A 25,500-nucleotide genomic window follows, 5' to 3' on the forward strand; every position below is an offset into this window, starting at 1 on the left:
GCGATCCTCCCACCTCAGCCTCTCAAGTAGCTAGGACTACAGGCACACACCACCACTCCCAGCTATTTTTTTTTTGTAATTTTTGTAGAGACAGGCTTTTGCCGTATTGCCTAGGCTGGTGTCAAACTCCTGAGCTCAAGCAGTCTGCCCGCCTCAGCCTCCCAGAGTGCTGGAATTACAGGCATGCACCACCACACCCAGCCCTGTGGATAACTTTTGACTCCCCCACAACTTAACTACTAATAGCCTACTGTTAACCAGAAGCCTTACCAATAACATAAACAGTCGATTAAGATGGATTTTGTATGTTATAAATGTATTATATACTGTATTACAATAAGGAGAGAGAAAATAAAATGTTATTAAGAAAATTATAAGGAAGTGGCCAGGTGTGGTGGCTCACACCTGTAATCCTAGCACTTTGGGAGGCTGAGGCCAGGAGACTGTTTGAGCCCAGGGGTTCAAGACCAGCCTAGGCAGCATAGCAAGACCCCATCTCTAATATTAAGAAAAATTTTTTTAATAACATTTAAAAATATATATAAGGAAGAGAAAATATATTTACTGTTCGTTAAGTGGAAGTGGATCATCATAAAGGTCTTCATCGTGTTCACATTGAGTAGGCTGAGGAGGAGGAGGGGTTCGTCTTGCTGTCTCAGGGTGGCAGAGGCGATAGAAAATCCACATGGAAGTGGAGCCCCGCCATTCGAGCCCATGTTGTTTGAGGGTCAGCTGTTGTCAGATGTGTCACATTAGGAAGTCCAGGCTGGGCGGGCAGGAATCACAGTCACAAAAGGGGGAAGCTGTGATGTGTACAATTTAATGCAGAGAAATAAGATTTCAATGGCAACAGATCTTTTTGATAGAATTTATATGGAAAAGAATTGATCCATTTGAAAATCATTTCAATGAAAGTAGAATGGAAAAAATTAGAAATAATTCATCTGTGTTGTATGGAAAAATGGATCAGGGGATTAGGTTTGCTTAACGGAGTTCAACTTGAAAGATTCCCAACCAAAATTCTCCAGTATGGGTACAATTCTGTATCAGTTGAAACTCTGGATGTGTAAGCAGTTCACACTGCCTTGGGAATAAGACGGCAGGATCACAATACCCGGTACTGGCCTGGTACCGTGAAACGGCTGTTACTCTTGGCGGCATTTGGCTAAGGCTCGTGTGGCATCTGGGAGCACTTTGGAGGGCCACCCCTCAGCTCACACACATCTCAAAGGACAGTGGCCTTAAGCCACAAGGGAGGCAGAGGGGGCTGTGGGTGAGGGAGGGAGGTGCTACCTGGCATGGGCGGCCGAGGCTGGAAGCTGGGTGACGGATGAGATTCCTCCCAGGGTGATCCAACCAAGTGGCTGAAAGGCTGTGAGGCAGAAGGATGTTAAACTGTTATGCAAAGGCTGTTTCCAGGTGCCTTGGTTTGACGCCTCCCTACCCCATTGTCCACCAGACCCCTCTGAGAAAGGGTCTAAAGAAGATAAAACTCAAGTCAGGTGTCAGTGACCTTGGTTAAACCTTAACGAGGCACATAAGGCAGGGAGAGCCCTAGTGAAAGCTGGCAGTCAGTCAAAGGCTGCAATAAAAAGGGCAAATGCCACCGGGTGCGGTGGCTCACGCCTGTAATCTCAGCACTTTGGGAGGCCGAGGCGGGTGAATCACCTGATGTCAGGAGTTCAAGGCTAGCCTGGCCAACATAGTGAAACACGCTCTCTACTAAAAATATAAAAATTAGCCAGGCGTCATGGCGGACACCTGTAATCCCAGCTACTTGGGAGGCTGAGGCAGGAGAATCGCTTGAACTCGGGACGCAGAGGTTGCAGTGAACTGAGATCATGCCACTGCACTCAAGCCTGGGCGACAGAGTGAGACTTCATCTCAAAAAAAAAAAAAAGCAAATGCTCAAATGAGTCCTTGAAGGAGGACAGGTCTAGGGTCTGTTCCTCCACATTGACCCTGACCACACATGGCTGTCATTCGAGAGTGTCCACATGTACTGTGGATGTACTGGATCTGGAGAAAACATTTCATCCCATTCTCCTCTCTTTCAGGTTTCAAGTGCCCCATTTGCTCCAAGTCTGTGGCTTCTGATGAGATGGAAATGCACTTTATAATGTGTTTGAGCAAACCTCGCCTCTCCTACAACGGTAAGGGCTTGGCCTGCCTCACCAGCCTCCAGAGCATCTGTCAGGGGAGCCGGCCAGTCCTGGGGGGAGCCTCCAGTCGAGGGTGGTTCTGGGCAGTATTTTCACCCTGCCCTCTGGCAGGTGCGCCTGAGTCGTGGTGAGGAAGTGGACTGTTCAGGGAGCCTTGCTGCTCAGGTCAGAGAGGAAGAGGACTGGGACAAGGAAGGAAGGCCCAGGGGTCAGGTCCGAGGCCTGGGAAGGCTCTCGGGTTGCTCAGTTTAGTCCCCTGCCTCTCTGCAACTCAGTTCTGAGGACTTTGGCTGGGAGATGCAGCCATTCCTTCACCCTTGACTGTGGAAGGTCCCAAGACAGCCAGGTGTCCTCCACGGCTTAGCAGAGGGGCCCAGAGCAAGCACCCGCCCTCCTTGGGGAGGTGGGGGCTGTGTGCTGGTGGCATGCATAGAGTGCGGGGAAGCTGGTCGTCTCCTTGTCATGTTCGAACTCGGACGAACAGCTGATTTAGTCCTATGAGTCCACACCAGAGAGCTTGACGGGGGAGTATGTGTGATGTAGAGACACTCTGGAGATTGAAAATGTGGATGGGCCACCTTGCTGCTCCACCCCGGCCATGTTGCCTCCTACCTTGGAGGCTGCCTCAGAGCCGAACAGTGAATACCGCAGAGGGTAGGACCCTGAGGGCAGGGGATTTCAAAACACCCAAGCTAACCTAACAGGACGCCTCTAGGGAACAAAATGACTGTCAACATCTGCCTAGCATGCTGTGCATAAGGCTTTGGAGTCCAGGTGATGAGAGTTCAAATCTCCCTCTACCACTCTCTGTCTATAATCTTGGACAAGTTGCTCAGCTTAGCGGAGCCTCAGTTTTCTGCTCTGTAAAATGTGGATAGCAATACTTGGTTCATAGGATTGTCAGAACTGGGTAAGAGATGGCACATAAAGCCCTTTGGTACAGAGCCTGGCACATGGTCAGTGCTTGGGAAGTTACAGCTGCCATGAAAGATGTGAGACCTCCATAGGTTTCTTTTTGCAGTTTTCCAGAGCCCACAGACTTCTCAGTGCTGCTCAGCCCACGCCACTGCTGACCCTCGGTTTTCCATGCTTAGTGTTTAGTCTGGTCTCCAAACCATTTTCATCAGAAAACAGCATCTTCCACTAGACCAGGCAGTGGATCTGAGTGCACTCCAACCCTGGTACTGGCCCACCTTCCCAGATTCAAGTCATAGTAGTGGTTGGAAAAAGAGCTCTGGGATTTCTGAGAGCATCTGAGGACTGGATCACACAACCAGCCCAGCGAGAATGTTTCCTGGGGAGACTGTTCTCTGCCCTGCAGCCTCCTCACTCCCAGAAGGCTCTTTCCCCTACAGAGCATGAGCTTAGGAGGGATCATGGTCTCAGAGCGTTTCCTGGGAAGTAACTGATGAATGGCATCCACTCAGGTCTCCTGAAGACTTCTCTCTTAATGACTTGTTCAGCCAAAAGGCTCTGGATGCAGGTGGGCATATTACCCATGTGGCTCAGCTCCGTGCATTTGTAGCCCATGCTCAGGTGGGAGGACCAGCATAGGTGTGGCCTGGGAAGCCCCTTTCCTCCCCAGGGGACAGCGCCTCCTTTCTCCTGGGCTGACTGCTGCCGAGCCTCTAAGTCTGTTGTCACGTGTGCTGCAGGCTTCGCGTCAGTCCTGTCGCGTGCATGCTGTCGCGTGCATGCTGTCAGGACGCTCAGGCTCGGCTTTGTCCCTGTTCGCCGTCTCCACTTGGGACCAGGGAGGGAGAGGAGCCTTCCCTGCGTCTCACAGTCCTCCCCAGCCATGGCCTCAAAAACCCTATTCACTTCTTTCCCACATGTGTGGAGACCTCATGAAGTCCTCCATTTGTCCTGTGGGTTGCTAGGGCGTTCTCTGTAGACACTGCGTTTGTTGTAGGAAGAATACAAAGAAGCCTCAGAGGGGCTCAGCCTGAGAAAACCTGGCTCTCAGGAAGAACTTTGCAAGAGCAGCTGTGGAGGACAGAGTGCTCTTGGGCCCCCATGCCCCAAATGCAGAGTTACCCCCACTGCCCTGTGGAGAACAGGGAAGGTGAGGCTGTCCAGCTCCTCTGCCAGAGAACTGCCTGGGACGCCACCATGTGTCCCCCTGTCCCCCTCTGTATCAGCACTTGAGTGCCTGGTGCTGTTGGTTTACCCCCCTACACCCTACCACCGGCAGCCTCACCCAAGACTACAGAAACCACACCGGGAGCTGGGCCCCTCTTAGAGGAAGGGGAGGTTGGCCAGCCAGCCTGAGGCATGACCACTGCTCCTCTGGTTCTGGTTCTAGTTTTTCCCTTGTCCTGGAATTGAGGGTCAGGCCACCTCCTCAAGGGTGCATGTGTTTCTGTATGTGTGCACGTGTGTGTGTGTGTGTGTACTAGAGGCTTTACATACACCTAAGGCTCTCTTTTGCAAAAGCCAGTCCTTTACCACTGGAGGCAAAGAGAGGCCAGTTGTCTCCAGTCCTTCCAGTGGACTTTGTCTCAAGGTGGTGAAGTGCTTTGTTCAGAAACAATGGTCTGGCCCTCTGTGGACCCTGTTCATGTGGTATGGACTCCTCATGTTCAGTCTTTGTCTTTCCTGAAGACCCTAAACCTTCCAGGTAAGAGGAGAGCATTTGCTTCCGGGGGTGTATGTGGAGTGGGCATCCCCAGGAACGCCCAGGGCCTGCTCCAGCTCAGAGAGAGCACAGACCGTGGGCCAAAGCTCAGGAGCTCCGATGTATTCCCCATGATTTGTCATCATCCCAACCTCACCTGCTGCACGTTACGTTTTCTAATTTAAAAAAAGACTTAAGAGTCAGAGGTGTGAGTTCTTGGAATCTTTCTGGAAAGGGGGCGAGGTGGGGCTTTCTTAGAGAGTGAAGAGTTTTCTTATGAAGATTCACTAGAACTCCTGGTCACTCCCCTGAAGACTTCCCATTTACACACACACTTTCTGTGGTTGTTGGCACCAATTGCGGAAATTTTTAGAAAATTTATGATGGTTATATAAGATGAAATTTAGTTAACCACCAAAGGAAAAAAGTAGAAACCTCCTAAATGAGGCAGATAGAAAGTAGTATTTTTCTTATTATGAGGGTTGGCCTGAGTGGTGGGTTGGAAGGCCTCCAGTAGCTGCCTGCCAGCTTAGAAAAAACACAACTTAGGAAAGGCGAGACTAGTTTAACTGGTTCAGCCAGTGCCTGGTGCTCCAAGAACAGGCACCTGGCTGGGGAGGTTTGAGAATGTGCTGATCCCCTGCTGGAGGGGCAGGGAAGGGCGGTTGACCCCAGAGCACCGAATGTTAAACCCCCTGTCCTCCTAAGCGCCTTCCTGGAAGGTGAGGATACTGTATAGGAGGGAGGGGGTTCGTTGGTTCGTTTTTGTGGGTAAGATGGATTAACCCGAATGGGCCTTTTAATTTCTCTCCCTTTCTAACATCTCTGTTTGTGACTCTGAGACTGAGGGACCTTGCCCTAAAGAATATGCATTCAAATTTTGACCCTTGAGTCTCTGGGCTAGCAGAACAAGTGTGGAGGTGGGGGTCTGATTGGTGATGCTCTGAACGGAAGTGCGTCGTCATCCTGTGGAGTCGTGGTGATGCTCTGAACGGAAGTGCGTCGTCATCCTGTGGAGTCGTGGAGATGACCCGCTGTTGACTGAAAGCTTAGGGGTCCTCAGCCCAGGGAGAATCTGGGGGGTGGCAGGTTCATTTGCCAGCAGCACTAAGGAGAGCTCCCCTCAGCTGTGTTCTGGGGGAGCAGAAGCCCATGCTCAGCTTCTTACGTCATGATGCCTTCTTCCTCCCCTCTGCCAAAGGCCATTGCCGCCATCTTTAAGGCTCTTGAGATGCTAAATGTCACACAAGCTGTCTTTTAAAGGCAAGGGAGGCCGGGTGCGGTGGCTCACGTCTGTAATCCCAACACTTTGGGAAACCGAGATTGCTTGAGCTCAGGAATTTGAAACCAGCCTGGGCAACATAGTGAGACCCCATTTACTAAAAACAAAAAATTTGTCTGACATGGTGGCAAGCGCCTGTAGTCCCAGCTTCTCAGGAGGCTGAGGTGAGAGGATCACTTGAGCCCAGGAGATCGAGGCAGCAGTGAGCTTGATCACGCCACTGCACTCCAGCCTAGGCAACAGAGCTTGACCCTGCCTCAAAAAATAAAATATAAAATAAAAATGTGAGAGGACCTGGCTTCCTGGAAAAGCAGAAATGGCTCCTGCTATAGCCTGCCCTGTGCCTGCAGGCACTTCTTTGTCCCATGTCTCCTCCTCTCAGAGACCCTGTGGTCAGAATGAAGGCACCCTACCCTTTCCCTGCCAGGGGAAACCGGGTGCTGGCCGAGGAGTTTGCCCAGCCTTGCTTGGGGCATTGCCTGGAGCCATTGTTAGATGCTGGATGGGCTAGAGTCAGGCTGGACGGGCTGTAGTCAGGCTGGATAGGCTGGAGTCAGACTGCGGAGGTGTCTGTCCTGTTACTCCTCCTACAGGAGGGCGGGAAGGGGCAGGTGATCGCTCACCCAAGGTGTCCAGCTGTTGCTGACCGGCTGCACTGACTGCCAGACTGGCCACTGCTGGGTGCATGAGGAGCGAAAGCGATGAGGGGAGGCCTTCAGGGCCCTAACACAAGTGGGGAAACCAGAAACAGGTGGCTACAAGAAAGAGGACTGTGGGAGGGAGCTGTAGTGGCCTCAGTAGGAAAGTATGAAGCGCTCCAGGCTTGAGCTTTAGTTGGCTGCCCCCACTATCCTCATTGCGGGTGGCCCAGCTCACCAAAACAATTGCATTGCACTTCAAAGGCCTGGGCAGTTGGATGGGCCGCTGCTGGTGGGCTACGCTCTCTGCTCAAGGTCACCCTGTTGCCTGAAGAGCACAGCCCCCCAGATTTCCCAAAAGGGGAGCTGACAAGGCCTGGCATGGGTGGCACTGCCCTGTCCTGTCCCTGGCAGACTGGGCCAGCAGCTCTGCATGCTGAAGAGGCAGCAGGACCAGGCACTCCACCGCACCTAGGCTGGAAATGAGGTCAGGGGGTGGAACCTGAGCCTCTGTGTCATTTGCTAGGGGTTTCCCCTCTGACTCCCACCTTCCTTCTCTCTGGGCCCTTAATGGCCACCAGGCACAAGTGGAGATGGAGAGGTATGTTCCTGTGCTCAGCTGCTGCCTCGGAGCTGCACGGGCTTTCCTTCCTAGCCAGGTGCAGATCTGTGTCTGCAGCTGTGTGAGCCTCCCCACCCCTCCATATTTCTAGCAGCTCCAGGGTCTCTTGAGGATGTGTTGCCAGAACTCTCTGCAGAATACTCGAGCCTGGCATGGTGGAGGGCAGGTGTGTGTCTCTCCTGTCTGGTCTGTTCACTCAGTGACCAGGTTCCTCCATCCACCTTGGGTCCCCTGCACACACTTCACAGAAAGGGGGAGATGCAAAGTGCCTGTGAGATGGGTGGTGTTTTCTAGCCCCGAGGGAAGACACCCTTATGGCCTGGTCTTTTAAGGAAAAGGGGCCAGGTCGCTGGGTGGCAGAAACGGGCTTGGGAGTCATCACCACTTAGAAGCTGCATGAGCTTATCCGGAGATCCCCACAGGGGCTTTAGAGGTCATGGTGTGTGTGTCTGAGGAGTTACCTGCATATAGCTGGCTCAGAGAAATAAGGCTCTTTTGCTCCTCCTCCTAGGTATCTTTGCTTTGACAAATAGCAGCTGTCAGAAGCACCGTGCCTGGATCCCAGGGAGGGAGCAGGAGATGCCACTGCCTCCCACCCTCAGCCCATCACAGGCATCATCCCTCCCTCCTGTTTCGGCTCCAGGGCCGTGCCCACCATTCTGGTTTGGTTCCCTGGTCTGGTTAGAGGGACAGGCACTGACACCATCCCCAGCCAGGCCAAACACACTTCCAAGCTCTCCCCTGGGCAGTGACATTGGCTGGCTTTGTACAGTGGTGTCAGGAAACTTGGGAGGTGCTTGAGAGGTAGTAAGAAAACGGCAGAACCCAGATGGCAGAAAGTTTGGCTTTGTTCCTGTGTTCTTATCCGGCGGCATTTGTTGAACCTCTTCTCTAGGGGCCTGGAGATACCAGCGGACATTTGAGTCCATCTGCAGCAGAGTCTCAGTTTGTGTGGGCCAGGAGCCTGGGTTTTGTGCTGCGAGGCCCCCGCCATGGCTTTTCTCTGACTGCAGGCAGCAGGTTCCCATCAGATGCTTCTGGAAGTCTTGTAGGAACCAGTTGATAGGCAAGCATCAGCTTCAGCCATTTCCACTTCCCTGCTAGGCTCTCAGGGACATCCGGAGGCCACTAACTCCCACAGCCCCAGGGGTGGGGACAGGGAGTTGTACTCAGCCCACTCCAACCTCTTGCTGGGTTTGTGTGCTTCCTGCCTCCTGCCGTGGAAGAATGCTGCTCCCTGGGCACTGGGCTCTGTGTGGGCACTGCTGGCTTCCCCATGCTGTCTGAGTCAAAACCCCTGACTCCTTCCTATTGCCAGGAACCTCCAGGTGGCCTTTTGCAGCCAGTGGCTCTTGGTCCCAGTGAAATGTGCTCCCTGCCATGTGCCAGCCTGGATGGGGTGCCTGCACATTTTAGTTCTTCCCACCAGTGCGGCAGACTCAGGCCGGCTGGTAAAGGCACAACGCTGCACTGTGAATAAAACTGCCTTGTGGAGTGGTGAGGAAAAGCTGCCTCTAACCTTCCTGTGCTCAAGTCTGAGTCCTTTAGTGCACAGGCCTTCCGCCCCAGGACAAGAAGAATCGCCCTCGCGCCCCCTTCCCCTTCCCCTTCCCTTTCCCCTAGTGAGGTTCGGTGCAAAGAGTCAAGTCCAGTCTTGTTATAAAGCGCCTAAGCCTTATCCTCATACCTGCCTCTCCTTTCCCTGAATCCATCACCTCCTGGGGGGCGATGAGGGTGACCACATGTGCCCTCCTGGAGCTGACACAGATGGGGAGACAACACACCTGGTGTGGGAAGCTGTATGGGACCCAGAGAATTCTAACCAGTCCCTTGGGCTCACAGCTGAGTTACCAATCAGTAGGAGAAAACGCAAAGATAAACTACTTAGGAATCAGTAATAGCCGTGTTCCCAGGAAATCCTCCTTAAGTATGGAGGGGAAGGAAACTAAGGGCTGTAGCCCATACGCTCATGTCATAGATGAGGTGTCCAAGACAAAGAGAGTGGGGAATACAGGTCCAAGAATGTCTGCAGGACGACTCTGCCCTCACTAAGCTATGCTGTTTTTCCTCTCATCTCTGTTGAGGTTTTTCCCTCTGTTTTATTATGAAAAATGTCAAACACACAGCAAAGTTTTTATGTTTTTTTGAGACAGAGTCTCATTCTGTCACCCAGGCTGGAGTGCAGTGGCACAATCTTGGCTCACTGTAATCTCTGCCTCCCAGGTTCAAATGATTCACCTGCCTCAGCCTCCCAGAATGCTGGAATTACAGGCGTGAGCCACTGCACCCAGTGTACGGCAAAGCTGAAAGCGTTGTATAGAGAACACCCCTATTGCCGGGCGCGGTGGCTCACGCCTGTAATCTCAGCACTTTGGGAGGCCGAGGTAGGTGGATCACGAGGTCAAGAGATCAAGACCATCCTGGCCAACATGATGAGACCCCGTCTCTACTAAAAACACAAAAATTAGCCGGGTGTGGTGGCATGCACCTGTAGTCCCAGCTACTCAGGAGGCTGAGGCAGGAGAAACTCTTGAGGCGGAGGTTGCAGTGAGCTGAGATCGCGCCACTGCACTCCAGCCTGGCGATACAGCGAGACTCCATGTCAAAAAAAAAAAAAAAAAAAAAAAAAAGAACACCCCTATTACACACCACATGCACCATCTGGAGTCTGCAGTGTACTAGACCCGTTTATCCATCCACCAACCCATCTTATCCTTCTGATGCATTTCATAGTAAAATGCAAACACCAGTATGCTTCCCTGTCAGGGTTTTTAACTAAAGTAGTGCACATTCGAACGCTACAGAAATACATAAAAGGATTTTTCTCCAAGTCCTCCTTTCCTCTACCACTGTGAAACTGTGTGCATCCTTCCAGACTTTGATCTGTGCCTACACATGCATTTGAATATGTATGGTAGCTAGTGCTTTCAAGCAGGGGATCACGCCCATGTGTTCATCCACTACTTGCCATGTTTGGAGTCTGAGGGGACAGACACTCCAGCAGCAGACTCTGTGCCATCTCCCTTCTCAGTTTGTGTCACCCTTTCAGGTGGGTCCTCGTGCTAGCCAGATGTTCCAGACAGAAAAGGGCCACAAGTTGTCCTGGTGGCCAGGAAGCTGAGAGTGACTTCTCTTGCAACTCATGTGCCTGGGGACTTAAGGATCGAATCGGTTCCATTTTATGCTTTTTCCTTGGGGTTCCTGGTAGGGGGCTTTGAGGAGTGGAAGCCATAGCCTTCTGGGCCCTGAAGAATCTTCATTTTATGGGCCCCAGGTGTTTGCCTTTCCACCAAAATAATAAGAGAACACAAAGAAACAGCAATGGGAAGACCTCTTAAGCAGAGGGTCCCAGTCCCAGCCCCACAACCCGCAAGCCCTCTTATGAGGTGTGTGACTTCCTTGGGCTTCCGGATCCTCATTCGCAAAATGAGAATAACACCGGGTGCCCTGCCCAGCTTGGAAGATGGTGAGGCTCAAAGGAAAACACGCACATGTGTTTGTCATTGGCAGTGTTCGGGACAGTTAAGCTCCTTTAGTAACGGAGAAGGGATCCTGCCACAAGCTCTGCCTTCACAGCTGAGACACTGCTCTCCTGATATTTCCCCTGTGGCTTGGAGAACTTCTGGGTCGCCTTTTGTTCACGTCGCCTCTTTTCACCTGCCCTTCAAATATTCATGTCAGCCTGGGTTTGTCTTCTGCCTTCTTTGGATTTTGGCCTGAACTTTCTCCCTGGACTGCCTCTTAATCCCACATCCATGCCTGGCACCCATGTCTCTGTTCCAAACCTCAGCTCTAGGCTTCAGCAGCCTCCTGGAGGTCTCCATCAGCTGGCCGGGCCTCCTCCCACCCAACTCAGGATCCGTCCCTTCCTTCTCATGCTTTCCTCCTGGGCACCCTCCCTTAGTGCAGGCACCTGCTGTGTGCCCTGCTGCCCTCATCTGCACACCCAGGGCTGCTGCGCACTCCTTATTGTCGGCCCCAGACACCACAGCAGAACACAAGGCTGTTCCCTGTGCCCAGAATCCCCCGTCCCCACCCCAGCTTCATCCATCCTCAACCTTCTCCAAAGCCTTCCTGGATCAGCCCTCACCCTGATGAGGTCTCTTTCCCCATACCCTTGGCCCTGGTCCTGCGCGTGAGAAGATGTCCTGGAAGTCCTCATGCTGTGCCTTTTGGTTTCCTTGTTCGGCATCCCTGCTAGTCTGTGAGCTGCTGGAATCCCGAGATCATGGCTATTCACTGTCGCTGGCACACAGAATGTCACAGGACTTAATAAAAACCACTGGGTTCCCATGGGTGCAAGTAGCTTCCTTCCGTTCCTTCTTTTTGGGATGGTGAGCGGGGTCATTTTTGTTTCTTTCTTTTTAAACATTGAGAAGAAATTCACTGTAAAATAAACCATTTTTATATGTGCAATTTAATAGCATTTAGGACATTCACAACCCCCATCTTTATCTGGTTCTAAACACTTCATCGCCCCAAAAGAAAACCTCTGGTGTGATTCCACTTACATGAGGTTGCTAAAATACTCAAACTCATAGAAGCAGAGAGTAGACTAGTGGCGGCCAGAGGCTGGGCGGGGGGAAGGGCAGTGGTGGATTAATGGGTATAACATTTTAGTTATGCATGATGAGTAAGTTCTAGACATCTGCCATACAACATAGTGCCTACAGTTGACAATACTGTATTGTACACTTGAAGATTTGTTAAGAGGATAGAGCATATGTTAGTCTTACCACAATAAAATAAAGTTTTTAAAAGGGGAAAAATGGGTCGGGCGTGGTGGCTCACGCCTGTAATCCCAGCACTTTGGGAGGCCAAGGTGGGCGGATCACGAGGTCAGGAGTTCGAGACCAGCCTGGCCAACGTGGTGAAACCCCGTCTCTACTAAAAATACAAAAACTAGCCAGGTGTGGTGGTGGGCGCCTGTAATCCCAGCTACTCAGGAGGCTGAGACAGGAGAATCACTTGAACCCAGGAGATGGGGGTTGCAGTGAGCCGAGATAATGCTACTGCACTCCAGTCTGGGCGACAGAGTGAGACTCCATCTCAAATAAAAGTGGGGTGTGGGGGGGAAGAAAACCCCCTACCCATTAAGCAGTCACTCCCCATTTCCCCCTGTCCCCAGTCCTGATCTCCTTTCCCTCTCTATGGATGTATCTATTCTGGACATTTCATATAAATGGGTTCATACAATAGGTGGCTTCTTTTACTTTGTGTAATATTTTTGACGTTTATCCATGTTATAGCGTGTGGTGGTTCTTCCTTTTCTTGGCTGAGTAATATTCCATCATGTGGAGACATCATCTTTTGTTTATCCGTTGCGCAGTTTGTAGACACTGGGTTGTTTCCACCTTTGGGCTCTTGTGAACAATGCTGCTGTGAACCTCCGTGCACAAGGTTTTTCTTGGGGACCTGTTTCTTCCTCTCATCCTTGCCTCCTACCACTCTCCCCATTACCATATTTTTCCAAACCAGACATCAGCGCACGAGCTACGTGTGTATTTAGGAAAGCATCTGTGGAGGGAAACAGCTTGCCTCATGCTGCCCCTGCTTCCTGTCTACCCTTCTCCAAGCCTTTTTCGTCCGCTGTCACCTAGGCTTTTGGTTAATCACATGTTGGGATTAATCCCATTTTGTCTTTGGGTAATTAACATGTGATGTCCACGCATTATCTCCACGGTGAAAGTCTTAAGGTCAAGGTCCCTCTTGGGGTTCTGTGTCCCCTGCAGAGCTGGGCACAGCTTGGGGCAGCTAAGCAGTCCCCTAGTTCCTAGGCCCTTGCTTGCCCCGTGCCACCTGTCCACTGGTGACTAACCCTCTTGCACTCTGCCCTGTCCCCCTTGCAGATGATGTGCTGACTAAAGACGCGGGTGAGTGTGTGATCTGCCTGGAGGAGCTGCTGCAGGGGGACACGATAGCCAGGCTGCCCTGCCTGTGCATCTATCACAAAAGGTAGGAGGGGTTGGCAAGGTAGCTCAGTGCACACGACCTCCCAGAGGGGCGGACCCCCATCTCCAGCCATTCTCTCTCCTTTGGTTATGGGATGACCTCTCCCCCGACCTCTGGCTCCAAGTGGGTAAGGGCAGAGGCCGTCAGACAGGTGTCCACTGTGCTGGCGGGAAGGTGTGAGCATCCCAAGCGCAGGGCAGAGTTGAGTTGCCAGAGGTGTGCTCTGGTTTGAGGGCTCAGGTGGTAGGAGCTGATGGGGAGACCCGTAGAGCCTCACAGGTTGGAGGAGCTTAGAATCCCACCGGGAAGGTTGGTTCTCCGTCTGTCTCCCTGCCTCTTCTTCCTCTACGGGCCCCTCTGCTGCACAGGGGGAGAACGTCAATCTGTGCGAGGAAGGCCAGGCGGAGCGTGTACCCACTGCTTTGCACTGGCCTTCTCCCTAGAGGGCCAGGAGGCGGGAAGAGCCATTTCCTGTGGGGCCACAGCACTGGGCGCAGTTAAAAGTAGCAGGGCCCAGATATGCCTTCGGACTCCAGTGTGAGCCTCGTCCTTGTTTCCAGCTGGAAGGAAGGCACCCTCTTGCCCAAGACAGGACACTGTGCTGCCTGTGGCAAGCACCTGCTGAATCCTCGAGCCCAGAGCTTCTTCCTGACACTCAGGCCTTTCAAACCCTGACTCTCAGGGCCACTGCTGCATAGGGTGACAACCGGGCATGGCACGCAGTGTGGCTGGTGCAGAGGAGGCTCAAGGCTGGCCTGGGAGAGATTCTTGGTCTAGCTCCCAGCACGGAGCCTTGCTTGTGTCCCAGGGAGGCACTAACCAGAACCAGAAAAGGAAATCTTTGGCTCTCGGGGAGAATTATGCAAATTATCTGTCTGGTTCCTGTCTTTGAAAATGCCCAGATGTTGGTTTACAAATCAGGAAGCTGTCTTGGGGCAATCTCTGTTCTCTCTTTGATGCAGAGAGCCTTTCTCTGTAAACACTGGAGAGCAGGGCTTCACTGTCTGGCTCCCCTCCCGCCTCTTGCAGGAAGGACTAGATGCTGCTGATCAGCTGATCATGGCTGAGCAGGGTAGAGCTTGGGGGCTCTCCTAAGAGGTCACCCACTGGGAGGGAGCCTCACAGCTGTTCTTTTGACCCAGAAAGGAGCTCTTTCAGGACCGTGGCACCCAGAGCCGTGGCCCTCCTGCCATGCCATTGTTCCCACTTCCCTGCCCTTGGAGTCTTGGTGACAGCTGACTAGCTGCCCTGAGGGGTCCACCACTCTCACCTTCTCAATGGTGGCTGCTGCCATCCTCCTGGGCTCTGTGCACAGAAAGCTTTGGTCCTTCTGAAGGCCACTCTGCCCCTTCCTGCAGCACCAGATCCCCCTGAGCCGGTACCCACCACTGCTGCCTCCAGCTGGGCCAGACTAGTCTTGGTGTTCGCCCTTCTTCCTGCTTCAGATAGTAGTGATATTTGGGAACATGACTGTGTTTCCCTGCGGTCCTTTCAGAAGAGACTTAGGAAGCTCCTGCTCAGGAATCTGGCCCTTTGAAAGAGCCCCTTCAAAGCAGCCTGGGCAGCAGGTAACGTGGTTTCCCTTGCGGCCCCCTCCCCCCAGCTGCATAGACTCGTGGTTTGAAGTGAACAGATCTTGTCCGGAACACCCTGCGGACTGACCTGCGGGCTTGCTTGCTGACTCCTCTCAAAGGTGAGCCCGCGTTTGGGGGTGCTCCAGGCTCAAGGCTTGGGGTCAGGTCACTTTGGGGGCCTGCAGTTTAGGGAGCTGGGCTGCCCTTATGCCACTGAGAAGAAAGCAGGAGCAGAGGGAAGGAGCACCTTATCAGTGAGCAGTTAGTCATCCGGAAATGATTTTCCCTGGGAAGGACAAGAGATACAAACCAACATGGACAGTTATGAAGAACAGGCTCAGAAGAGTTAGGATCAGTTGGGGAAGAGACCAGTACAATCTACATTACTAAAGAAAGTTCAGGAATATCCCCTGGGAATGTGCACTGGCAGGAAAAGGAGCCTGAGCGCTGGGTTTGTGCCTGGCTTGGCCTCATCCTCGCTCACCTCTGAGTCTCCGCCTCTTCTCTCGTAACGGGGATAATCTCACTCCCTGTTGCCATAAGGACATTGCACTTACTAAACAGCCATGGGCAGTGCATTGTTCCCTGCAAAGTGCTGGTCAGCGATCATTTGACCACTGCTTCTTCCCATGCCGCTTCCAGATGAATCTGAGGCCTCCAGGCCAGACTCGATCCCTCCATCCCACAGCACTGGGTGCTGACTCCACACATCCCCCTGGCTTACTGCTGGGTCTGGCCTCCCCATTTCTCCCCCAGGGGTACCCCGCTTGCTGCCAACCATCCACCCCTGACCCCCATCTCACCTGTCCCTTCCAAGTTCTGGGCTGGCATTTTCCTTTTTCTGGCAAACAAGTAGACAAAACCCCCATAAAAACCAAAAGCCCAACTCCATCTCACAGCCAAAGGTTTTGGGGCCTCTTTTCTTCCCCCCTCCCTTTCTCTCTCTCTTGTTTTTGTTTTCTTTTGTTAGGTTTATTTTATTTATTCCAAGTAAACTCCCAGAACAGAACAGCTGATGATGTCAGACAAATCAGGGACATTTGCTCTTTTTACCTCCACCTCAAAAACTGATGACAAGGGGAGAAGAAAGAGCCAGGGGGAGAGCGAGGCAGGGGAGTAGAACCCGCCCAGGCACATGGCTGCAAATTCCCCGTGTGCTGTTTGGCTTCTGGGGTCCTGTGTAGACGCCCCAGCCCCGCCTGCCCTCTCGGGATGCAGCTGCCCTGGGATGAGCAGCCAGCCCGATGGAGCACGACTTATTTCTTACGGTCCACACAGGGACAGAGAGCCCCTGCTCCAGGGAGGAGGCTCACCGGACCCTGGGGCAGAGCTGAGCTTGGGACACCAGCGGGAACAGGGCACCCCTTCTGCACTGACTTCCAGATCATGGTTCTCCCTTCCTCCCTGAGGACACCAAATTGGATGAGAGCAAGTTTGAGAGAAGAATGAATCAACTGCTATCCTTCCCCTCACCCCTCAGCCCAGGAGGGAAAGGGCATTTTCTTTTTCATCTTTGAAAGGCATTGTGGGTCTGTCTTTAAAGTGTTTACAAAAAAAAAATTATATAAAAAAAGTCTAGTGTCGACTGGTGTTTTCCCTCGTGATGTTTACAGCTTGCTGTTTGCTGCCCAGCCATAACCCACTCAGTGACAGACGAACACAGCTAAGCCCTTGCTGCCAGCCTTCTGACGGCGGGCGAACACACAGTCTCTTCCCCTGCCCCAACTGGCCCTCTCCACCACCAACTTCTCTACTTTGGGTTTGTTTGTTTTTTTTCCTCTCTTTTTCTGGCTGGTTTTTTGCTCTTTTCTCCCCTTGAGACCCTAATATCTTGACTTCATTGCCAAAAAACAACCCATTGAGAACTTTGTTCCTACTGATCCCATCTCTTTTCCCTTTTTTCCTCCTGGTTCCGGTCAGTTCAGAGGATTTAACAATCACAAGTGTCCTGCAAAAATGCCTGAACATTATTCTTAGGCCCTCGTGGATTTTTTTTTTCCAGAAAACTTAAACAAAAAAAGACTTACTAAGAAATATGTACAGCTACCCCTGTTTTCAGGCACTATGTTTGAGAACATTTTAGCCATTTGATGTTCACACGTGGCATCAGCCCATGCAAGATAGGTTTCTGTATTTATATATTAAAATACAAAAAAAACTTATAAAATGTTTAAAAAAATGTTCAAAGCTTGGGAGAAAAGCTTTCTTCATTAGTCAAGGTGTTTTGATATGGTATTAAAATGTCTAATAAAAGATGGCACTGTGTGATTTTATTTTAATGAAGTGTTGTTATACAATCAAGAAATGGGGGCAAGGGCCTGCCCCCCACTCCCTCACCTACCTCCTTAGCATTCCTTCAGGCTGCTACTCGGGGCTCCAGGTGTGTGAATTGGTCCTCAGACAGTCAGGCCTGGGTGGAGGGAGAGTGGCAAGTCAGGCGTGCCTCCTACAAGCTTCCTAACCTCTTAAGCATCATGGAACCAGTCAGCCCTCCTCTGTGGAGTCATTGTGCCGGACCTCTGAAAAGCTCTGCAGGGGCCAAGATGTTGCAGCCACCGGAGGCTGCAAGGATGTGGGTTCTTCCAGGTGTGGGCCCAGTCCCCCTCCTTCCAGCCTTTGCTCCCCATCCCACGTTCCACTCGCCCTGCCTGTTGTTCAGTTTGCGTCTCAGTGCTGACTCACGGGCATGCTTCATTGAGGCCCAGGAAGAGGCCCTGGTTTGGGGCTGTGCCAGCTCAGAGCCCTTGAACCAGAACCAACTGCTCAGGCTCACAAAAGTTGGCAAAATGCGGGCTGGGCGGGCAGCTCGGGGCAGGGAGCAGCAGTGCAGGCCTGGCCTGTGTCCCCGTGCCCAGCGAGCTCCCGGAGCAGCATTCCAGAGCCTCCTGCAGAGCCAGCGAAGGAAAGCTCTGGAGGGAGACGACTCCACCACCTCTCTGCTCTGACCCTTCTCAGGCCCGCCTGATGTGCTGGACCATCCCCCTGCTGCCACAGCCCCTGGCTCCGCAGTCACCCTCCATCAGATGCTTCCAGAAGCACCTACTCTGTGCAAGGGCGTTCACAACAGGCCAGTGGGCAAACGTGAGCCAGGGCCAGCGGAGAAACTCTAAAGAAGACTCGGTGGTTCAGAGCCTGGGCCTCAGCGCGGGACCCGTCTGGGGTGAAGACCTTGGGGCTATTGTGAGTCGGCGGCAGGAACGTGGGCTCTAGACTGTGCATTCAGGCTCTCCTACTTGGCAGAATAATCTTGGGGAAACGACTTCATCTGAACTTCAGATTTTTCACATGTGAAGCGGGGACGAAACCATGCAGCTCAGAGGTCCCTGTGGGGGCCAGGGCAGCTGCCCTGCAGGTCCTGGCACATGCACAGCAGGCTCCCCATAGCTTTGTCACCACAAAGGGCACTGTTCTATTCACAGCACCTCCTGCTTCTGCCTGGCAACTGTGTCTCCCTGTGCTATATTTAATTCCACCAGCAAAGCTGGCGAGGCAGGGCCCAGCCCTGACGGAGATCTCCTTGCCTGACCCCTGGACCTGGAAATGGAGGCTTCATGTGCCCACCTTGGCGGCGTAAGCCTGCTGCTTTGGCAGTGCCACGGGTGAGCCGAGCAGCTGTGAGTTGGGTGGGGCAGGGCTGTAGCCCACGCCGGGTGCTATTCCAGGCTCTAGGGGCTGGTGCTCATCCCCACCCCCAGCGACTTCAGTCCTACCTGGCACGCTGCAGCCCTCTGCCGGCTGCGGTGTCCTCTGAATTCGGACCTAGGTTGCCTGCTTTTGTTGTGGGGGTGGGATTGGGGCTGTCTGTGCTTCCCAGGTGGAGCTCGTGTTTGCGATGCTCTATCCGGACAGCTCTCCAGAATCCTGTGTTGCCCCTGTTCTGCCTTTCTGGGATGGGAGAGAACGTGAGGGAGCCGGCAAGCAGGTTCTACCCTCTCTGCTAAGGGCCTAGCACACTTTGTTGAGGTTCCTGGACATGAGACCCTCACAAAGACCAACCATTCCTCTAATAGCCATTTAATGGCACTGAGGTTCATGGGAAAATGTCCTCATTCTTAGGAGATAGATGCTGGATTATATAGGTGAATGCCTTCAAGAAATGTGTAATTTAATTCCAAATGGTTCCCCCCAAAATACACAAAGCAAATAAGGCCAAAATGTTCATTGTTGAATCTGCAGTGGCTGGTATTTCAGTGAACAGTGTGCTTGTTCTTTCAACTTTTCTGTATGTTTGGAAGTTTTCTTAATAAAAGATTGTGGGAAATGGTCATTTGCTGAGCGCCTCCTAGTTGCCAGGCACTGGAGGGCGCATCAAAGAAGAGTCCTACCCAGGAGGGAGAGTGCAGCTGCTGCAGGATTCTCGCCTGGAAGAGTGGGTGGGTGGCTGGCTGGCTGGCTGGAAGGGGAGGGGCGAGAGGGCTGGCTCGGTGATGAGCACACGTGTGCTGGGGTGGTTTGGGGGAGAGGGCTGAGATTTGTCACCAGTCAGCCCTTGGCACGGTCTCTGCTCCCCACCAGGGCTGCACGGGAGAGAAACGTCACACAGGAGTAGCCTCCAGGCTCAGGTTGGTGTAACTGCTGTCGGCTGGAGCCCAGTGTTAGCACGGAGGAGGGTTTCCAAGAACTGAAGTTGGACTGAGGCGTCTCACCGCAGCTGCCTCTGCCTAAGGCCTAGCAGCCTGTCTGAGCACTGAACAGCTGATGGGAGGAGGAGAGGGGCGGAGGCCAGGGAGGGCAAGAGGTGTGACATGCCCCTTTCCAAAAGGGACCGAAGGCTAGAGGGACAAGGAAGATGAGACAGCACTGCAGGTTCCTGGGACCTGCGGTGGGTGGAGGACTTAGCTTGGCTTCCAGGCTGCCAGGCCTTACCTGACCCTAGGAGGAGGTTTGCCCAGGGCTGAGCGCTGCAGGCCCTGGGCAGAAGAGTCCTGAGCCGCAGATGCCGCGTGGTATCTGAGCTTCATGATTTCGGGCGCCCTCCTGTGGGCTTAGGGGGAACAACTGCCAAGGTCCCAAGACAGGGACAGGCCCTCGGGTGGACAGATCTTGAGGGCAAAACAGCTGGTGGTACGATACATCAACCCATGAAGAGGTGGGTGCAAAAATAGTTTCATCTGTGTTTCTAAAGACGTGGCAGCTGCTGAGGAACACATTCAGTGTGTTCAGAGGCCCAGTTCAGGCCCAGCTGGGGAGCCCATCCTAAGTGACATGTGCCGTGGGCAGGTCCTCAGGTCTGAGGCGGAGTAGCTGGGACAGGGACCTGGGTTCCTTTCCAAACCCTGAGCACCACCCTCCTCCCCAGGCTATAAGAAGTCAGAGGACAGCCCCAAAACGAAGGGGTCACTGGCCAAAGGACAGAGACCCTAGAGGGGGAGGGGAGGAAGTGCTGCCTGCTGACTTCCAGGTAGCTGCAGGTGGGTTTCAGGTTTATTACAGATTTACTGGGGGAGGCCCCAAGGAGAAGACCTATCATCATGGCACGGGAGCTCACGTTCCATACCAGGAAAGGAGTGTTCTTGTCACCAGGTGAAGGGGGAAGGGTCCTGGGACCCCAGCAGTGGGAGGCCTCAGGGGAGGGGTGTCATCAGAGTCTTGAGTGGACCCAGATGGTCTCTTCCAGTCAGGACAGGATGCGTAGGAGCAGAGAGGAAACAGCTTTGCTGGGAACCACCCTGGGTCATTTACTGAACCAAAGGCTCCTGGGGCCAGCCAGAGGGCCGGGCAGGGGGGCAACACGGTGCTCAGGCTTCTCTCTGGGCCCTCTGGCCTTGGGCCCAGATACAGTGGGCTCACTGGCAGGAAGACTGTCTCAGCGTCTATTCCCTTGCAGGGGCCGTGGCATGAAGAAAGGTTCCAGAACAGGGGCTCCGTAGTCAGGAAACTTGTGAGCTAAGTGCTCAGAGCCCCTCACAGCACTTTGCCCGGGTTCATGAGGCCTTGGGGGTCTAGCACGGCCTTGAGCTGCCGCATGGTCTCCACGCCCACGGCGCCCACCTCCTCCCGCAGCAGCTGCCGCTTGCCCATTCCGATGCCATGCTCCCCCGTGCACGTTCCGTGGAGGGCCAGTGCCCGCCTGGGGGCAGGAAGGAGACATCCTCAGGGGGCTCCCTTTCCTCTGCCCTCAGCTCTTCCCCTCCCTGGCTTTGCTCCTACCTGCCCAGCTGTTCTGCAAAAGCCTTGACCCTGCCCAGTTCCTCGGTGTCATCAGGGTTGACCAGCAGGATGCAATGGAAGTTGCCATCACCCACATGCCCGACGATGCTTCCTGGGGGCCCAGAGGACAGAACTATTCTCCAGCCCAGCCCTCCTCATGCCTCCTGCTGCCCCAGGCTCTGATCAGCCCTGACACCTCCCCACCTCTCCCCAGCAGCAGGGTGGGCAGAACCTGTGAGTCCTGAGGCATTCAGATCCTCCTTGGTCTGCACCACGATCTCCGGCAGCCGGGAGATGGGCACACACACGTCCGTGGAGTAGCCCTGGTCAGAGGGAAGCCTGTGAGTTACCCCTGCCTGCCTGGGGGTACGGGGTCACTGTGGTCAAGGCTGAGGATGGGTCGGGGGGCACTGGGCTTCAGCTCTTGGCCTCACACAAGGAAATAATCCTGCTCTTCTCTAGGCCTCCGCCTTCACCTCCCCCCGACACAACACAGGAGACCAATGGCCCAGGTGTGCTTGCCACACCTCCCGGCAGAGGCTCTTCCCACTCCCCTGTGTCTCCCACCCCCAAACCCCAGGCTGCTGAGCCTTTGCACAGCTGCCTGGAGCCCAGACTCCCCTTCCCCAGGTTAGGCTAACATCCCCCTCTCTATCATCTCTTCCTCCAGGAAGCCTTCCTTCCATTTACAGCTCCCAAGAGCACCGCACCGTTCCCACGACCTGGCTCACAGGAAGGGCTTTTGATGCCTTAGCAGACAACTGTGCTTTCCCTGTAGACGGTATCTGAACAGCTGGGTGGGGCGGTCTGCAGCCCCTGGTTCTAGCACCTGTTCAGCCAGGCCCAGCCCCCTTGTTGAGGCTCAGCCTGCTGCTCTGTGCAGTAGAGTGGTGGGTTGAGGAAAGGGGCTGTGGGCTGAGCTGTGGGCCCCATCTGCACCCCAGCCCCAGCTCACCTTGCAGCCTGGCCGCGTGGCCAGGGCTGCGTACCAGGCATTGTGCCGCGCCGTCCAAAGCTGGCTGCGCTCCTCGGCCTCCTTGGCCCAGGAGAAGTCAGAGGCTCCGTTCTGCTGTACTATCTCCTCTGCAGTTGGGGAAGGGGGGCTGACACCAAGCCACCGCTGAGGCAGCCCACCCTGCTGCCCCACTACACCCCAGCATACCTGTGCGCTGCAGCTGCTCCTCCAGTGCCTGCTGGGAGCCATGGAACTCCAGGAAGAGTGTGGGTGCCACTAAGCAATTCAGCTTGCTGTACCTGTTGCAGGCATCCATCATGACTTCATCCAGGAACTCTGGATCCAGGGAGATGGCAGGCCAGGTGAGGCCTGGCCTTCCCAGGGGGCCTCTTCCAGGGAGCCCACCCTGACTGCCCCCGTCCTCAGCTCACCAATGCGGGCTACGGGCACTGCAGCCTGGAGGATGTGTACAGTGCTGTCCACAGCAGCCTGGACGCTGGGGAACGCACACGTGGCAGCCACTGTGGCCTCAGGGGCAGGGTGCAGGCGCAGGGTGGTGGCTGTGATGAGGCCCAGGGTCCCCTCGGAGCCCACGAAGAGCCCCGTGAGGTTGTAGCCAGCTGCACTCTTCCTACGTCCCAGGGACACACAAGGTGAGTACCAGGCTGTGTGATGAGGGATTTCTGGCCAGAAGCCCAAGCTGGAACCCAGGACACCGACCCCAGGCACTGAGGTCTGGGCTGGCCTCCCTCGGGCCCAGATTCCCTGGCCCAGTGCTTTCTGTTCCACAAAGCAAATCGGCCTCAGGCAGGGAGAGCAAACCCTGGTCCCACCGACTTTGACCCAGCTGACAGGGCATCAGAGCCTGAGGAAGCCTAGCCTGCCAAACCAGGAGGCCGGCAGGAGGTGCCTTTCACAGCCCGGTCTCTGCAGAGCAGCCCCCAGCAGTGCCCAGGGCCAGGGCCCCCCGCAGAGGGCACTCACCGGAAATGCCGGCCTCGGCCCGCAGTGTGCAGCAGCCGCCCGTCGGGCAGCACCACCTCCAGGTTGAGCACGTTGTCCCGCATGGTGCCGTAGCGGACCGCGTTAGTGCCCGACGCCCCGGTGGCCGCCATGCCACAGAGAGAGGCGTCCGCGCCTGGGTCTGGAGGGCGGCATACAGAAGGCAGCCTCAGGGACGGGAGGTCCTTTCCCTCGGGCTGGGGGAGGAAGGTCCCCTGAACCCCAGACACAGCCCTGCTCCCAAGGTGCCCTCAGGGTCCCAGGAAAGGTTCGCGAGTCCTACCCACGGGAAACCAGAGGCCGCTGTCCCGCAGGTGGGCATTGAGGGCTTTGCGGGTGACGCCCGGCTCCACCACCACAGAGAAGTCCTCCTGGTTCAGCTCCAGGATTCGGTCCATATGCGTCAGGTTAACGCAGACGCCGCCCTGGTTGGGGCAGGTGCTAAGACCACTGCAGACCTGGGTCTCTGACCTGGCCACGTCCCCGGGCCACACCCCGCGGGTGTCCCCCCAGCAGCCAGACCAGACCCCCAGAGGCAGGCAGCCCACGGGCGGGAGCAGACCCAAGGTGCCGTGTGTGGCGGGGGAGGCAGCCACAGGTGTGCCAAGGTGTGCTGTGACCATCCCCGGGGCGGGCGGGGGAGCCCCACTGTACCTGCACAGCACAGACGCCACCCTCAAGCCCGGTGCCGGTGCCGAATGGGATGATGGGCACACCTTGGCGGTAGCACAGAGCTGCCAGCCGGCTGACCTGCTCCACGTTCTGGGGCCACACCACAGCATCAGGAGGTTCGCACCTAGAACCAGACCCTCAGCGATTTAGCGGGGCGTGGCACCCTCTGGTCCTGAGGTGCTGCAGGGCCTGAGGCTACAGCGAGTGAGGGGCAGAGAACATGCCAGAGCACCCCAAAACAGATGAGTGACGAGGAAGACAACCCAGGACCCTCGCTCTCAGCTGGGGTTGAATCCAGAAGACAGGGGAGGGGCCCGCGAACCCTCCCATACCTGTGCACCGACTCATCGCGCCCGTGCTGCTCTCGGACCACCGCGGCAGTGGACACGTGGGAGCCGCCCACCACGGCCTTCAGAGACTCTACGAAGTCCCTGCAGAGCTCGCCCTGCAGGGGAGAAACACACTGCCAGGGTCCCCCGAAAGACATGGGGCCACAGCCCTGCCCCAGTGTCAGGGGGGAGGGCTGGGGGCTGGAGTGAGCCTCCCCTGCGCCGGCCCCGCTGACAACATCCTTGCCAGGTGGGCCCACTTTAAACAAACCCACTATCCAGAAATGCCTCTTTTCCAAACAGAGCCATTGGGGTCAAAGTTTCCCCTCAGAAAAAAACGCCACCAGAATTTTTTTAATGTTTTCTTTTTTAATAAAAACAGGGTCTTACTATGTTGCCCAGGATGGTTTCAAACTCCTGGGCTCAAGCGATCCACCTGCCTCGGCCTCCCAAAGTGCTGGGGTTACAGGCGTGAGCCACGGCGCCCAGCCATCCAAATAAAAAACCAGAATTCACTCTCCAAAAAGGCTATCAGCAGGGTTCCTTCAATAGCCAGCCCAGCCTGAGCGAACCGAAAAGGTCCCTCACTTCCTCCTTTCTCCGGGGCCAACCAAGCACCACCCCAGCCACAGGGAACTCAGAGCTTGATAAGGGAATTACAGGGAGGAAAAGCTTCCACTGCCTCCTCCCCATTCTATGTTGCCTGGGGTTTCTGGAGCCCTTCGTGGGGGGCGGGGCGGGGCGGGGCGGCGCGGGGCGGGGCGGGGCGGGGCGGGGGATGTGTTTCTTCCCATTTTACAGATGAGAAATGGAGGCCAAGCTAAGGACAGAGCCCGGCCTGGAACCCAGGTCCTTTCCTCCAGGGCCTTCTTCCACAGGTGTGTTTTATTCCAGGGGCATCCATTTGACTCCCCCAGCCCCACTCATGGCAGCAGTGGGGACTCAGCTGATCTCACTCTACACCCACACTTGCCACAGGGTAAGCCCAGTGCCCTTTCGCCCAAGGTCAGGTCACTTGGTGCTGGGGCGTCACAGAGCCCAGGAAACTTGGGATCAGAACCCCCTGTTCCCCGCTCCCCACCTCATCCCTCCAGGGGACTTCTCTTCTCTCCCGGTACCTTTGCTTTCTGGGAGCAGTAGCCCCTCCAGGGGAACAGCCCCCAGGTTGCAGACCTGAGCAATCGGGCCATAGCCAGGCACCGGCCAGAGGGTGTGAGCACTGGATGGCAGGGTGAGCAGTCAGCTACTGTGGCAGCAGCTGCTGCTGCTGTCAGCCCATTGGCTAGGCCAGGGGTGGGGCCTGCTTAAGGTGGCACGGGCTTTAAGGTGGCCCTTGCAGATCTTGCAGACATTTTCGTGGGCTCCAGGGACGACACTTCTAAAGGAGAGGCGAGGTTCACTGGACGTTTTGGGAAACTGTAAGGCAAAAATAAAATTCTAAGCCCCCCAACCGACTGAATGGACCTCCCTCTCAGCCAAGGGCATTCCAAAGTAAACCTGAAAAATTAATTCAGGCTGTGATGGGAAGGAGTTTAGGACATGCCT

The 25,500-nt window shown here is 54.7% G+C and overlaps 2 protein-coding genes across 5 annotated transcripts in view; one reads left to right on the forward strand and one right to left on the reverse strand.

Annotated features, from left to right (window-relative positions):
• The window catches only part of ZNRF1 (zinc and ring finger 1), a 110,634-nt gene extending 92,718 nt beyond the window's left edge, over positions 1-17,916 (forward strand). Inside the window, exons 2-5 of one of the 2 annotated variants that reach the window (XM_002826642.6) lie at positions 2,058-2,153; positions 13,171-13,276; positions 14,877-14,966; positions 16,126-17,120. In XM_002826642.6, coding sequence (XP_002826688.1) covers positions 2,058-2,153; positions 13,171-13,276; positions 14,877-14,934 — 260 coding nt within the window. In that variant the 3' untranslated portion in view covers positions 14,935-14,966; positions 16,126-17,120. Of the gene's footprint in view, positions 1-2,057; positions 2,154-13,170; positions 13,277-14,876; positions 14,967-16,125; positions 17,121-17,802 lie in introns of those variants that run through there. The other variant, XM_054534142.2, reaches the window with a different exon arrangement.
• A 2,347-nt stretch (positions 17,917-20,263) lies between these two features.
• Positions 20,264-25,205, reverse strand: LDHD (lactate dehydrogenase D). 3 transcript variants are annotated; one of them, XM_002826643.6, is made up of 11 exons: positions 25,074-25,205; positions 23,959-24,071; positions 23,609-23,750; positions 23,238-23,379; positions 22,937-23,096; positions 22,384-22,583; positions 22,160-22,288; positions 21,953-22,080; positions 21,230-21,320; positions 20,998-21,109; positions 20,264-20,917 (listed from the first exon to the last, which is right to left on the reverse strand). In XM_002826643.6, the coding sequence occupies exons 1-11, from the start codon at positions 25,143-25,145 to the stop codon at positions 20,752-20,754; spliced, it is 1,455 nt and encodes a 484-aa protein (XP_002826689.1). In that variant the 5' UTR covers positions 25,146-25,205; the 3' UTR covers positions 20,264-20,751. The 3 variants fall into 3 exon arrangements, with proteins under 3 accessions (XP_002826689.1, XP_054390116.1, XP_054390115.1); XM_054534141.2 differs by having other exon boundaries at positions 22,384-22,652; positions 25,074-25,171; XM_054534140.2 differs by lacking the exon at positions 25,074-25,205 and having other exon boundaries at positions 23,238-23,750; positions 23,959-24,101.
• Positions 25,206-25,500: the final 295 nt, after the last annotated feature.

The sequence above is a fragment of the Pongo abelii genome, chromosome 18 (assembly GCF_028885655.2).
Source record: "Pongo abelii isolate AG06213 chromosome 18, NHGRI_mPonAbe1-v2.0_pri, whole genome shotgun sequence".
In the NCBI taxonomy this organism is placed as follows: Eukaryota; Metazoa; Chordata; class Mammalia; order Primates; family Hominidae; genus Pongo; species Pongo abelii.

Bases quoted from the DNA above. Each gene is read 5' to 3' on its own strand.
- LDHD (XM_054534141.2), bottom strand. From the start codon at position 25,145: ATGGCCCGATTGCTCAGGTCTGCAACCTGGGGGCTGTTCCCCTGGAGG. The intron at 21,321-21,952 runs GTGAGCTGGGGC...CCCTCTGACCAG, and splicing joins CCACGCGGCCAGGCTGCAAG to GGCTACTCCACGGACGTGTG. The intron at 21,110-21,229 runs GTTCTGCCCACC...CTGGGCCCCCAG, and splicing joins GAATGCCTCAGGACTCACAG to GAAGCATCGTCGGGCATGTG.